A 14,199-nucleotide genomic window follows, 5' to 3' on the forward strand; every position below is an offset into this window, starting at 1 on the left:
AATATAATTCTTCCCTTTTTCCTTGCTCCAGCAGCATACAGAACAGGAACATCAATACACAGAGCTTCTAAAGGCCAATCTGGCAATTTCCCTTTCCCATCAAAAATCAATGCTGCTGGTTACCTTCATTGTATGCCATTCTCATTCTCAAACATGTTTCTTGCTGACAGGACTTCTAAATGTGCACATTCAGAAACAACTGTGTATAGCTCATCTTTCAGAAAAGACAGATCATATACAATATTTCCTGACAAATATATATCATACACGACCCAGCTTCAGCTTTTTTAAAATAAAGGCTAGACCAAACATAGATTTGTGCATGCTGATTCCTGGCGAATTGTGTTTTTTTTCCTGTTTTTAAAAAAGGGAAATAAATAACATTCATTGTTGGAAATGTTTACTGAGTCTTGGAATATTTGCAAGAAACTTAAGAGTGCACTTCCTGTTCCACAAACCAACCTTTAGCTTATTTTGTTTTTTAGAACAAGAACTAGCAAATCCAAGATTACATTAGCTGCTGGTGTTGTTTTGAGTAATGCATTGTATTATCTTTTAAAATTGAGGTAATATTAAAAACAGTGCCTTCAGTTTTAAGACTTACAGGAATGGTGTGTAAGTCACTCAGCTGACAGAATGGCTGGCGTGAAAAATTGGAACTGAACTGAAAGCTGAGGAAAAGGGTGAAAAACGTGAGAAATTTATCACAGTAAAATGAAAGAGCCAGAGTCCCTTATGTGTGTGTTTTCTAAGTACACACAACCTAAAAGACTGTTATCCCTGTGATTGGTTATATAGCATTTGGCAAAGCCCTCGTTTTCTCTTTCACATATGTATGATGTTCCTGCAGTCTGACAAATTTGTACTCAAACCGTTCTTTTAAAAGAAATCCCAGAAGAAAGCCAAAAGCAACGTGATATAAATGCATAGGTGTTCATGACAAAATATTACTTTCTAGAAAAAGAGAAGTTTGAATCCTGCTAGTTGTTCACTATGTCACTCTCTTCTTGATTGCAGCCAGTTCTTTGTAAATCTCATAGAATTTTGGTCTGAGTTCAGGGTTGTAATTCCAACACAGGTGCATTATTTTATAGATCTCCTCTGGGCACTTCTGAGGTGCTGACATTCGATAGCCTAACATAAAGAAAAGAGATGACTGTTGAAAATGTACTCAAACTTTGGAAAATGAAAAAAAAAGACTAATTAAAATTAGATGACCCAACTTCCTTAGAGCTGATACCCACAGACTATTAAAAGACGCATGCTTTCTCTTAATAATATTAAGGAATATCCACAACAGGTTGCACTGCAAGTCTGAAAACTAAATGGCCCAACATTGAATGAGTTGAAAAAAATAAATTGTCAGGATGGGTCAATCACCCCGTCTCACAAGCTCACAGGTACAATCTATCTGAAATGATGACTGCACATCTGCATTCAGCTGTTTATTATTTCAAGAATAACCAATGTACAGCATTAAGTTTTTAAAATGAAACATGTACCTTGTTAACAGTACTTTCAGATATATGTTTATTGGTTCTTGGTAAATGCTTTCATCTTCTATCACCATTATTGTTACCTTCTATTTTAAGATCTGCTGCTTATTCCAAAGTTCCACTGAAATCAGTCAAACTTACTTCTCAGTAGAGATGCTCGGGATTGCAGCCTTAATCACACTTCCACTTTTGTTTTCTTATTCTGTTTTTTGTCTCAGACAGCTTTGCCCATTTTTAATCAGGCCTCTCTCTTTCTTCTGCAATATCATTCTGAATTCACTTTACTCTTCTTGCACGCAGCAAATTGTTTCCTTTGCTCAATCAGCATACAGCATTTTCTCCCTGCTGTTCAAACATGAACAATCTTCCCGGGGGGGGTGGGGGCAGAGGCCAAGAATATGGTTGCTCTTAAACAAACTATGAAAGAGGAGCCTCGAGAGCTTGGAAAAACAAGCTTTATATTCTATAATCTCAAAGATAGGAAACCTCCTCAAAACCTCTATGTATTGTTGATGTTTGCTGTATGGATCTTATGGAAAGTACAAACAAGATAATGATCAATTCCATACAGTACCCTATGGAACTTTATTAGAGATAGTGACTTACTGGATATGAGGAAGAAGAGTTGGTTTTTAATATGCCGACTTTCTCCACCACTTAAGGAAGAATCAAACCGGCTTACAATCACCTTCCCTTCCCCTCCCCACAACAGACACCCTGTGAGGTTGGTTGGGCTGAGAGAATGTGACTAGCCCTAGGTCACCCAGCTGGCTTTGTTTGTAGGAGTGGGGAAACAAATCCAGTTCACCAGATTAGCGTCCGTGGCTCATGTGGAGGAGTGGGGGATCAAACCCGATTCTCCAGATCAGAGTCCACCGCTCTTAACCACTACACCACGCTGGAAAGTGCAACTGTTTTCTGAAAAGCATACTGATAAGCGCTCCTCTGCCTAACATTTAAATGAGATAAGTGTGGACCTGTGGGAAACTCACTGGGAAATTACCTCACTGATCCTTGTTTCTCCTCAGGCTTCTGACACCCCTACCCCCAGCTACCTTTCTCTACCCTTTCTTCCCACTGCCACCTCATCCTCATATCTCTTTCTTTCCACACCATCTTCCTTCTCCTTCCTTATCCTCCAACACTGGTCCCCCACCTCCCTCTTGTCCTCCCACCACCTGCTGTTTCCACAGTCTTATCTCCCTGCCACCCACTCCTCTCATCACTGCTCTGCCTGCCTACCCTAGCCATTCTGCTCATCCACCCCTCTTGCCACTCTCCCTTTCTATAACCTTTCTTGCCCTCCTGCCCTGCTCCTCAGCCCACACCACCTTGTCATTCAGCCTACTCACTCACCCCTCCTCACCACTCTGCCTGCACACACCCCTCCTTGCTGCTCTGCATACCTACCTACCCCTCTTCTCACCGTGGGCCCCACACAGGCAGGCAACCCTCCTTGCCCACCCCATATCACCCCATCCTTTGCCCCCTGCCCATCATGGCAGTGCAGCCCATTCAGACGTGCAGGGTTGCTACAGGAAGATGCTGTTGACGCTCTGGCATTTCAGTTCAACCTGTGGGTTGCTCCGATGTGGGCCTGCTTGGGCGGGGGGGAGGAGGAAGAGGAGGAAGAAGTGATGACAGTGTCTCTTCTGCACCCAACCCAGACATTGCTTGGCTTGGAGCCTCTGATGCAGCCATCACAGTGAGCAGTTTTCTTCCTCTCCTCAGAGAAAGGAAGACAGAGGGAAACAGCAGAGGTGGCTCCAGCAGAGGTGCCTTGTGTGCGCACCCGCAAACACTTCTATTTTGGGTGATTTTACCCCTTCCCCATTTTCCCCAGATCTCTGATTTTCCAGCAAACCTACGGGGTCTCCCAAGTTTGCAAAAATATTGTCTACAGTCTGTACATGGTCCTGATCTGCAGATTTAAGTCTCCACAGATGAGGTCATGTTGACTATTAGAAATATTGACGTTTTGCTTCATTTTCACATAGAACTTTACACCCCTTGCTAACCTCCAATAAAGCATAAGATTACAGTAAAATGTAAGCAACGTTTGTCACATAGAGCATTTTGGTCATATTTCTGTGAATGCTGAGTCTCATTTGTGTCTTCAGTGAGCAACATGAGAACTTCTTAGCCATGGCTGTATCTCATGCCACTGTGATATGTATAAGAAACCTGAATGGAGCAACCATGGCCATCTTATAGGTTTCTTTCTTCATGGCAAAGCAGTTTTCACAATGCTAATGATGTGGGTCAATGGGTCTCATCATGTGCCTAGAGGTCTTCTAGTTTGCCCTCATATTTTGTCTCATTTTTCCCTTGGCCTACATAATGGTTGAACAACATTTCAGGGAGATGCTGTATTCTATCAGTGCAAAAATGGCCCTTTCCCCTTTGCTTTTATTTAAAGGTATTAAAAGAAAGAGGTCCCCATAGAGTTACATTATCTTGTTAAAACAAGCTCACAGAGAATTCTGAAGAAATCAGATAGCTAAATTTTTTTTTATCGAAACAGATTTCAAATACCCAAACTATCCAACAAATACAGTACTTGCGAAATCATCTATATGATACTTTTTGTGGCAGTTACCCTCTATCCAAAACTCTGTACATAAGACCTTCATCCCAAATATCAGAAAACTTTACCTAGGATTACTTGTAGTCAGGTTTTTTAATCACACGCAAAACTCCAGACACACAATTACCTTTCTCTACTTGCTCCCGTGCCTGCTGATTAGTCATTCCTGGATATGGGCACACACCTAAACTGAACGTCTCCCAAAGTAAGATACCAAAACTCCATACATCACTTTCAGAAGTGTATCGCCCTGCAGATTAAAAAAAAAAAAGACAGCAATAATGCAATGGCATGCATAGACTGTGAAGGAGTTAGGAAGCCAAAGGGGTCCCCCACAGCTTCTGCAGAAGGAAAGTTTAGTTAACAGGAGATACTACCCATATACCTCCCTCAGCTTTGGGAGGCAGCAACTTCAAACTATTGCCACAAGGTACAATGTAAAATTTCCAGAAATTTTGAAGCCATGGGCAAAAAACCTTTTTCTTCTAAGGAAAGATTTGGGAAAAATGGAAACATTTGTGATACTTACTATCCTATCAAACCTAAACTAATATTACTGCTTTAACCACATACAATGTGTTGTTTATAACTTAATTAGCATGTAAAATTGCAATAATTGACATCTTTATGGAATTTAAAATTTATAAATGCCTTAGTTTAATACAAGTAAAACTGCAAATATATTCAATACTTGAGGGAAAACTGCAAGCTGATGAACCCTATGATATCTTAACACATGCACCTTAATTTTTGCTATCTGGTAAGAGAGAGCTAAATTTTCAATGAAACTTTCTGTTTTCCTCTGAGGTTTTGTGCAGTTTCTGCCCCACTTCCTTCTCATCTTTTTTCTCCTTCCTGAAAGGTAGGCAATAAACTACTTTTTACCCAGTCTGTGGGTATATGTGTCACAGTGGTTTGAGCGCAGGGTTGCGAGGTCCCTCTTCGCTACCGATGGGAGGTTTTTGGGGCAGAGCCTCAGGAGGGCAGGGTTTGGGAAGGGACTTCAACGCCATAGAATCCAATTGGAAAAAGCGGCCATTTTCTCCAGGTGAACTGATCTCTATCGGCTGGAGATCAGTTATAATAGCAGGAAATCTCCAGCTAGTACCTGAAAGTTGGCAACCCTATTTGAGGGAGAGATGTAAAGGTCAACCACAAGTCAGGCCAAAAGGACAACAAAAGGTATGAAACAGATGAAAATTAATGAGAGCCCTGCACGCTCCCCTCATGAAGATAAGGCATGCATCTTAGATTTAAGAGCTGCATATGTCTACAACATGCCCACCATGTCTTTAAAAGCATTTCACTCCTTTGAAAAGAGAAAATATTTCATAGGAAATATTTCAGTACTCTCAAACATTTCCAATTTTTTCCTTTGGAAAAAAGAGGGAGGGGGGGTTTCTGAATTTTTCTGTTTTTTCCCCATGCCTTCACATTTCTAGCCACAAAAAAATAGCGGCATATGGATGAGAGAGTTCTAACTATCGGAACAGATTACACTGCTAAGAAGACATAAAATATACAGAATGGTAGCATGGGTTTTCTGAAATAGTCAAAGCACAGGAGGTCAGCAGCAGAATGACCATCCTTCTGACCAGGGAGTATGTGCAACAAAACAACACAGCTTTACAGGACTCATCTGATACCTTTGCCGCGTAGTTAAGCAGACCACAAAGTCATAATGCAAAAGGGTATTTACTTGAGTATCTCCATAAACCTTTGTAAGTACTGGAGTTGCAAAATGATTTTCATAAGAATCCTAAGGAGAGTTACTCCAGTCTAAGCCCATTCATTTCAGTGGGCTTAGACTGGAGTAACTCTGCATAGATTTGCATGGTTAGATTCCTTACAAGTAATCTTAGTACTGCTTCTGTCACCCTGTCATCCTCACAACATAAGGGACTTTTCTGCTAAGCCACTATGAAAGAACAGTGTGCTGTGCTAAGTGAGCCAACCATACCTTCAGCTTGCAAATTTCACAGATGCATATCTCACAGCTAAGGAAGAAGCAACCTTCTTTTAAAATGGAACAGCAGCTGGGCAGCATGCCACAAGGACAACACTTAAAACTTGACTGTGAATTTGGCTCCCTTATCTGTCTTGTAAATGGCATGTTTGAATTCTGGTAAAATTGTACACTCCGAGCATAGCTACTATGATTTTAATGAAGTTGATTTAAAAAATTGACAGAGGAATAAATGTGAAGTACCACTGCAGCAACCAATAGTAAAACAGAAGTCTGTTTAAAATATATATAACTTTTACAAGAGCCAGCTTGGGAAGCGGTACAGTACACAGAGTAGCAGGATACATGCCACTATAAGAAGGTAACAATTCCTCTGGGCACAAAAACTAATTCCATGGGAATAATATATAACAAATGAAATCAACCTATTAATCAATACTCTTTGCTTATTGATATTACTCTTTGAAGGCTTTAAGAGTGAATTATTTTTAAAGACCATAAAATCACTTAAACCTTTAATACAGTTTATTCTAACGTGACTGGCTTAAAGTATCAGTGAGGAGTTTAAAATCAGATCGATTTTTTTACAGTCCTTTCCTTTTGTTTTGTAGATAAATTCTTATCTGCAAAATAAAACAATTTTGGAAAATGTAAATCAGTAAAAACACTTTTTACTCTTCCTTGTATAAATCCCACTTCCAAATATTTCTATATTTTAACCAAACTGCCCCCTTTCCCTTTCAACAATGTAGAGTGGCAGTTAATGTGTGTCAAATTGACACTGCTGTCATTTTAAAACAATTTCCTCAAGTCACAAAGCCTAGTATCTTGCCAGAATACCTTTGAAATATACCCAAGTTGATTGATGTCAGATCAGCTCTCGACTTACTGTTTTAGGATATTTATCATAAGCAAGACAATATTTCCTTTCTCAGTAGAGAGATTTGAGATTTAGAGATCTCTATTATATACCGTATTTTTCGCTCCGTAAGACACACTTTTTTCCTCCTCAAAAGTGAGGGGAAATGTCTGTGCGTCTTATGGAGTGAATGTGTGTGTGTTACCGTAACTGGAGCCAAATCGCCGAGAGGAAAATGCTGGGGTTCCTGTGTCTGTCCGGCGGTCTGTCCGGCAGAGCGCTGCTTTCCCCTGCTGCAGAGAGGTATCTCAATTGCGCCCGGTTGCTAATGCAGCCGGGTGCTTGCTTGCTTGCTGGGGGGGAGGGAGAGAAACTGAAGAGGCGACTTTCTAATCGCGCCCGGTTGCTTGTGCAGCTGGGTGCTTGTTTGCTTGTTTGGGGGGGGGGGGTCAGGGGAAAAGCCGCAGAGGCGTCTTCCCAATTGTGCCCGGCTGCTCATGCAGCTGGGTGCTTGCTTGCTTCCTTCCCTGCTTGCTTCCTTGTGTGCTGGGGGGTGGGGAGAAGCCGCGGAGGCGACTTCCCAATCATGCCCGGCTGCTCATGCAGCAGGCTGCTTGCTTGCTCCCTTCCTTCCTTCCTTGCTGGGGATGGGGTGGAAGAGAAGCTGCAGAAGCGACTTCCCAATCGCGCCCGTGCAGCCGGCTGCTTGCTTGCTCCCTTCCTTGCTCCCTTCCTTCCTTGCTTGCTGGGTGTGTGGTAGGAGAGAAGCTGCAGAGGCGACTTCCCAATCGCGCCCGGTTGCTAGTGCAGCCGGGTGCTTCCTTGCTTCCTGGGGGTGGGGTGGGGGAGAAGCTGCGGAGGTGATTTCCCAATCGCTCCCGGTTGCTAGTGCAGCCAGGTGCTTGCTTGCTTGCTAGGAGGGGCAGGGGAGAAGCTACGGAGGTTTCTCCCCATTGTTCTTGCATGAGTGTGTGTGTGGGGGGAGAAACTGGGGAGGTTTGCACATGTGTGTGAGGGGGAGACGCTGGGAACCCCTCTCTCTTTCTCTCCCCCTCTCTTTCCTTCCTTCCTTCTTTCCCTCCGTCCTTCCACTTCCATCTCTGCACAGCCTCTGCTAAAAACTAGGTGCGTCTTATGGTCAGGTGCCTCTTATGGAGCAAAAAATACGGTAGATGATAAATCTACTATAATTTCTGTTATGATTACAGCAAATTAATTATAGGCAGCTAATGTTATTAAACATAATGTATTTTCTCTATGATTTTGTTTAAAATGGTAAGGACTGCAATACCATGGTTTTGTTAGGCATAATTTTTGAAGAGGTATGGAATTTCCCACTCCTACCTCAGAGCTTCCTAACACTGCTCTGATGAGGAAACCTTTTCCTGAGATGATCAACCATGAAATGCCTACTGAAATCGGTCAGTCACTGATTTGTGAATCGCTGCACTCAAGCTGAATGACTTGCAAGCAGTCTGCTTCATATTCTCAGTCAGTGTGGTTAAATGCTTTGCAGCAGAGACTGTTTTGAGATTTTGGATTCTAGTACTACTATAAGACAGGAGCCCCGTGGCGCAGAGTGTTAAGCTACAGTACTGCAGTCAAAAGCTCTGCTCACGACCTGAGTTCGATCCCGACAGAAGTCGGTTTCAGGTAGCCGGCTCAAGGTCGACTCAGCCTTCCATCCTTCCGAGGTCGGTCAAATGAGTACCCAGCTTGCTGGGGGTAAAGGGAAGATGACTGGGGAAGGCACTGGCAAACCACCCCGCAAAACAAAAGTCTGCCTAGAAAACGTCGGGATGTGACGTCTCCCCATGGGTCAGGAATGACCCGGTGCTTGCACAGGGGACCTTTACCTTTACCTTTTACTACTATAAGACACCCAAGTCCCCAGAACGAAGAAGTTACTAAGTAGACATCTAAATTTTTCAGAAACTCGTCCACATAGGCCACAAAACTGTCCCATGAATTAATGGATTACTTTCTTGGTTTCTTCTCCGAAAATGCTGTTGTATTAGTTCTATAGTCTGAAGATGTATATGCTTCAGGTTTAGAGACAAAGCATGTTATTACTTTGGCAATCATTATTTACTAGTTGATGAAATGTTAATGGTTTTTATCTGGTCAATGACACTTAACTCCCAACTGTACCCTTCATAAGGGCATTCACCTTCTTAAGTCTACAGGTATGGCTTCTGCTCAGCATATTTTGCAGATAAACACGTTTCAGCAGCTGTGGAATAGCCCAGAGCCCAGCTAAGCAGAAGTCTTATAAATTGCCAGACAACCAGCAACACCCTTTCTTCTCCAACACTAATTATGTATTCACAAGTGGGTACAACAAGAAACTTGCAGGGAGGGGGGATTACCCCATCTTTGTTTCCTGCCCTACTTTTCTGTCTCTCACTCGCCATCCTGGCACTCCTTCTCTTACTCTTCTTCTCTTTCTGCTCCCCTACCCTAGCTCTCGCCTTCTGCCACCTTACCCCAGCACTCTTTCTCTCTCTTTCTGCCACCTTACCCCAGCTCTCTCTTTCTGCCCACCTATACCTGCTCTTTCTCTCCCCCTACCCCAGCTCTCTTTTTCACTCTCTTTCTGCTACCCTACCCGTTTTCTCTCTTTCTGCCCCCTACCCCAGCTCTCTTTCTCTCTCTTTCTGCCCCACTACCAACTCTTTCTGCCCTGCTACCCCAGCTCTCTCTTTCTGCCCCGCTCTTGATGGCTCACCTGGACTGCTCCAGGTGGGTGCGCCAAGGCATCTCCCACCACAACCCCACTCTTGCCAGCTCTCCTAGAGCCACTCCAGGCAAGCGCAGCTTCACTCTTGCTGGCTTGCCCGGAGTGGCTCCAAGCAGTGAGGCCTCATTTCCTCCCATCCCTGCTTTCTCACCAGGCTGCACTTCCACCACTGCTGCTGGACCCATCATGCCTCCTGCACGTGCCACCTAAGGTAAGTATGTTCGCTTTATTTAATTTAGCAGGAATTAAAACCCCTCAATGATTTTTCTTTTAATTTTCAGATTTTTCTGCAGAACTAAGTCCACCAAGTCTGCAGAAAAATCTGTTTGGGGTAAATGTGGCCCCAATCTGTGAATTTAGGTATCTGCAGATGGGGGCCACACTGTACCCTTACAGAATCAACTAGGTCTTGTTGTACACTGCTTGTTTTGTTGCCATTAAGCTTCTAATTTGGTTTATATTCCTTCTCCTTCCTTACATCTTCATGTGGGATCAGATCTTTTCCACAATCACATGAGATCAAGAAATGGCATTCCAGCCCTCAAATAACAAAGAGCCACTTACTGTGGGAAAACAGATGACCCAGAGAGAAGCCAAGCCTTGCAGCATGTAAGGCAATCTGGTTATTAATCAAAGACCACAATAAACAATTAATCACTGTGATTTTAGCCACAAAAAGATCCTGCCTTATTAGAATTCTGCCAAAAAAAGAAATGAACTTGCATTGAACTGCAATCACTGCCACCCTGAACCAAGAGAAAAGTCAGGGTATAAATGTTTAAAAAACCCTGTATTCCCCACAAATAAGTCTGATAGGTTGCCAGGTTCCCCCTCGCCACCAGCAGGAGCTTCTTACAGGAGGGGCTGGGAGGGGGATCCACATGCGCACAATGTGTGCTGCATGATGATGTCACTTCCAGGTTTACCCCGGAAGCACTGGCATCATGTGGGACACTCTAGCATTGTCCTCCAAAAACTCTTTGGAAATGATAGAGTTTTTGGGGGAGAATGTTAGAGTGTCCCCATCGTGATGATGAGGGGTGAGGGCAGCCCAGTTAATTGGTGGGTAATTGCCTGCCATAACCGGGCAAATGGCAAGCCTAAGGTCTGACAGTCCCAATAATGTAATTAAGACTACTTGAAATTGCCTGCCAAAGCCACCTGCCCCTGATTAGACCACCTTCAAACACATCTCCTGGCATTAAAACGTATCATCTGTTTTCCTATTTGGAAACAAGGACCGTGAATCACCTCCTTTGCCTCTTTAGCCAGACAGAAGACAGTTCACTTAGTTTGCCCTCCCTCCAAGCCTAGAAAGTAGGCTCTTCGGAACCTTGAGCAGAACCCCTCTTGAGTGGAATATGTTGCACACTGCTTGTAGGCACTTGGAATATCTGGCACCTTTTAACAGGTTTTGCAGTGTTGGGTATTATTACTAAACAAGAGGGGACCTGCAAAGACTCCTGGAGGAGGAACAATCCCTCCCACACTAACTGGCCTCCAGTCTCTCCCTTTTTGCTTTCCTCCATCCTGCAGGCTTTCTGCTCCAAGTCTCCCCTGCTTAGGTAGGGTTGCCAGGTCCCGCTTCACCACCAGCGGGAGGTTTTGGGGGCAGAGCTTGAGGAGGGCAGGGTTTGGGGAGGGGAGAGACTTAATGCCATAGAGTCCAATTGCCAAAGCAGCCATTTTCTCCAGGTGAACTGAGCTCTATCGGCTGAAGATCAGTGGTTATGGCAGGAGATCTCCAGCTAGTACCTGGAGGTTACAAACAATAACAAGCACTGATGGCATCAATTCAAATATATTGAAATAACGTAAACATAACATACAATGTAGCCAAAGAGTCCCGAGACGTAACAAGGTACAGAAAAAAGCAGAGAAGCCGGGAAGAGCAGAGCTCCAGTGGGAGCTTCTGTCCACTTAATTGTAAGCTATGAGCTTTGCAGCATAGTGAGATAGATGCACATCTCTTGCTGTTTGTTTAAATTATTCCTGACGGATGAAGCCACGGTGAAATGGATTTTACCGGAATTCCATCCTCGGAACATAGGTTCACCTCTATGAATCTTTATTGACCATCTGTCCATACTTGCCAGTGGCCGTTTTCCGGGATCTCCATATATTTGCCCTTGGAGTTTTTGGACAGCAGATGCTTATGCCGGAGTTTTTGGTTTACCCAGCTTTTTGTGGCTATTGGCCGTTTTCCGGGTTTTCTATACCACCGCCCTTTGGTATTTGCGGGCAGCAGACGCTCACGCTGGAGCTCTGCTCTTCCCGGCTTCTCTGCTTTTTTTCTGTACCTTGTTACATCTCGGGACTCTTTGGCTACACTGTATGTTATGCTTGTGGTATTTCAATACATTTGAATTGATGATATCCATTCACAATGTCATGCTCTCCAGAGGTCTCTGTAAGATTATTTTGGGCAATTTTTCTGCTAAAAGATATTATCACAGATGCTTGGTTTTGCAATTCCCCTGATTCCACTTCCGGTTTCCTAGCCCTGCTGTGCATGTGCGCTGATCTCTCACAGTGTGCACACAGCGGGGCTTTAAAGGCTCCAGCCTCCCTCTCCATGCTGCAAGCCTGATCGGTCCCGATCTGACTTGCAGCATGGAAAGGGAGGCTGGAGCCTTCCTCCTAGCCCTGCTCTGCACGAACTCTGATCTCTCACAGCGGGGCTTTGAAGGCTCCAGCCTCCCTTTCCATGCTGCAAGCCCGTTCGGGACTGATCGGGCTTGCAGTTTGGAACGGGAGGTTGGAGCATTCCCGGGAGCACACGGGGAGGATCGCTCCCCCCTTTCTGCTTCTGCCTACTGACCATCAGCTGGTCAGCGGGCAGCCCAGTTGATTGGCAGGCAATTTTCCGCCACAACCAGGCAGTTGGCAACCCTATAGTAGGGCACCTTTGCACTTTCTCCACAAATCCCTGCTTCAACTAGCATTCCCTTGAATATGTTTATAACCTAATCTAGCAGCTCATTTATCATGTGAGAGGTGGACATTTTAATGTGCAACTGGGACCAATGGTCAAGTGGCCACATTCACACTGACACTTGTAGTGCGCGTATGTCTCTTCGACCATAAAGGGGCCTGTTCAGCTTAGCACAGGGTTTATGCTGATGAGTCTTCAATGATCTCCAAAGCTTCTGAAAATCTGTTTTTTATTTTGCAATTTTTCCTCTCCCCTAGCACTGGTCTCATACTGATATTTACAATTGCCAAATATTTAAAGCATGGGATAAGTTGTTCATTATCAGCCTAAACAAAATCAATATGCAGCAGTAGCAGTTAGGGTTATGCTAAGTGTTCTGACCTCAGAAAGTTCTGTTTGCACGTAAACTAAATATAATTTCATGCTGCTTTAAATTACTCCGCCTAGCTGGTGGAAGCAATTATGGACATTCACTGTGCTGTTGGTAGTATGATTAGTTTTCTTAGCCTGCCTATCTTCTCCTTTCAGAGCTCAGTATCTAGTAATTTAACACCTTTCATTAAAGATATTCAGGGATGCCGGTTAGAAGCAATTCATTTCTTTAAAAAGTACAAGTTGCATGGAGTCATTTACCTTGCTCAGTATAATATCAAGGCACCCAAAGAACATAATATACACGCATGATGTACATTAGTGATATACAAAACTAAAAACAAACTGAAACAATGAGACTGCCGTGAATGGATATATGCATGGTTTTTTCAAGAGCAGTTATGCAAATGCACAAAATGTCAATACAGTACATTCTGAAGGATGATTGTAATTTTACTTAAATTCAGAAGTGTTGCATATAAGGGTTTAGCTACTTAAATTAAAACAAATTAACATTTATCTCAATGCTGATCCCTGTAATGTACTTCTTTACTCAACAAGTAATAAATTTGTGGAATTTGCTGTCAGCGGAGGTAGCGGCAGCCATAAGCACAGATGTCTTTAAAAAGACACTAGACAGAGTCATAGAGGATTAGTCAATCAATGGCTACAAGTCATGGTGAGTAAGGGGAACCTCCATATTCAGAGGCAGTAAACCTTGGAAGCCCAGGGCTAGGAGGCAACACCAGGAGAAGCTTCGTTACTTTGTACGCTCTAGGGCAATTGGCTGCCTGCTGTGTGAAACAAGATGCTGGACTAGGTGGACCAGTGGTCTGATCCAGCACAGCTCTTATTATGTTCCTTCTGCTGACCTCATATTTTACTTTTTGGGTTGCTTCCCAGGCACAATTTTAGTCACTGTAATGTTTGCACAAGTCATTCTTGTGACTGAAGTCATAACACAGGCAGTTGTTATACACAAAGCTGACTTGGAAGGAAGAGTTGTTTTTTTTAAAAAAAATTCCATATTAGGTTTCAAAGAGCAAGTAAAAACACTACTGTAGAAATTTAGACCCTATGTATCAGCAATATTTCTTGAATTCTTAACTATGCTTAAGATGTCAGAATTGTCTTCCATCACATTTTCATCATTAACCACATTTAAACTTTGGTTTAAGGAAAGTCACAGCTAAGGTTAAAATTCAGTGCAGACACATCACTACATGACCAAAAAAAGGGACATT

At 43.3% G+C, this 14,199-nt stretch overlaps 1 protein-coding gene across 1 annotated transcript in view; it reads right to left on the minus strand.

The window, feature by feature from the left end:
- Positions 1 to 947: 947 nt before the first annotated feature.
- The window catches only part of FER (FER tyrosine kinase), a 176,119-nt gene continuing 162,867 nt past the window's right edge, over positions 948 to 14,199 (minus strand). Inside the window, exons 18-19 of the mRNA XM_056847980.1 lie at positions 4,211 to 4,333; positions 948 to 1,134 (exon numbers count right to left, since the gene is read on the minus strand). Of these exons, the coding sequence (XP_056703958.1) occupies positions 992 to 1,134; positions 4,211 to 4,333 (266 nt within the window). The 3' untranslated portion in view covers positions 948 to 991. The remainder of the gene's footprint in view (positions 1,135 to 4,210; positions 4,334 to 14,199) is intronic.

Source organism: Euleptes europaea, chromosome 4 (assembly GCF_029931775.1).
Source record: "Euleptes europaea isolate rEulEur1 chromosome 4, rEulEur1.hap1, whole genome shotgun sequence".
NCBI classification, from domain to species: domain Eukaryota; kingdom Metazoa; phylum Chordata; class Lepidosauria; order Squamata; family Sphaerodactylidae; genus Euleptes; species Euleptes europaea.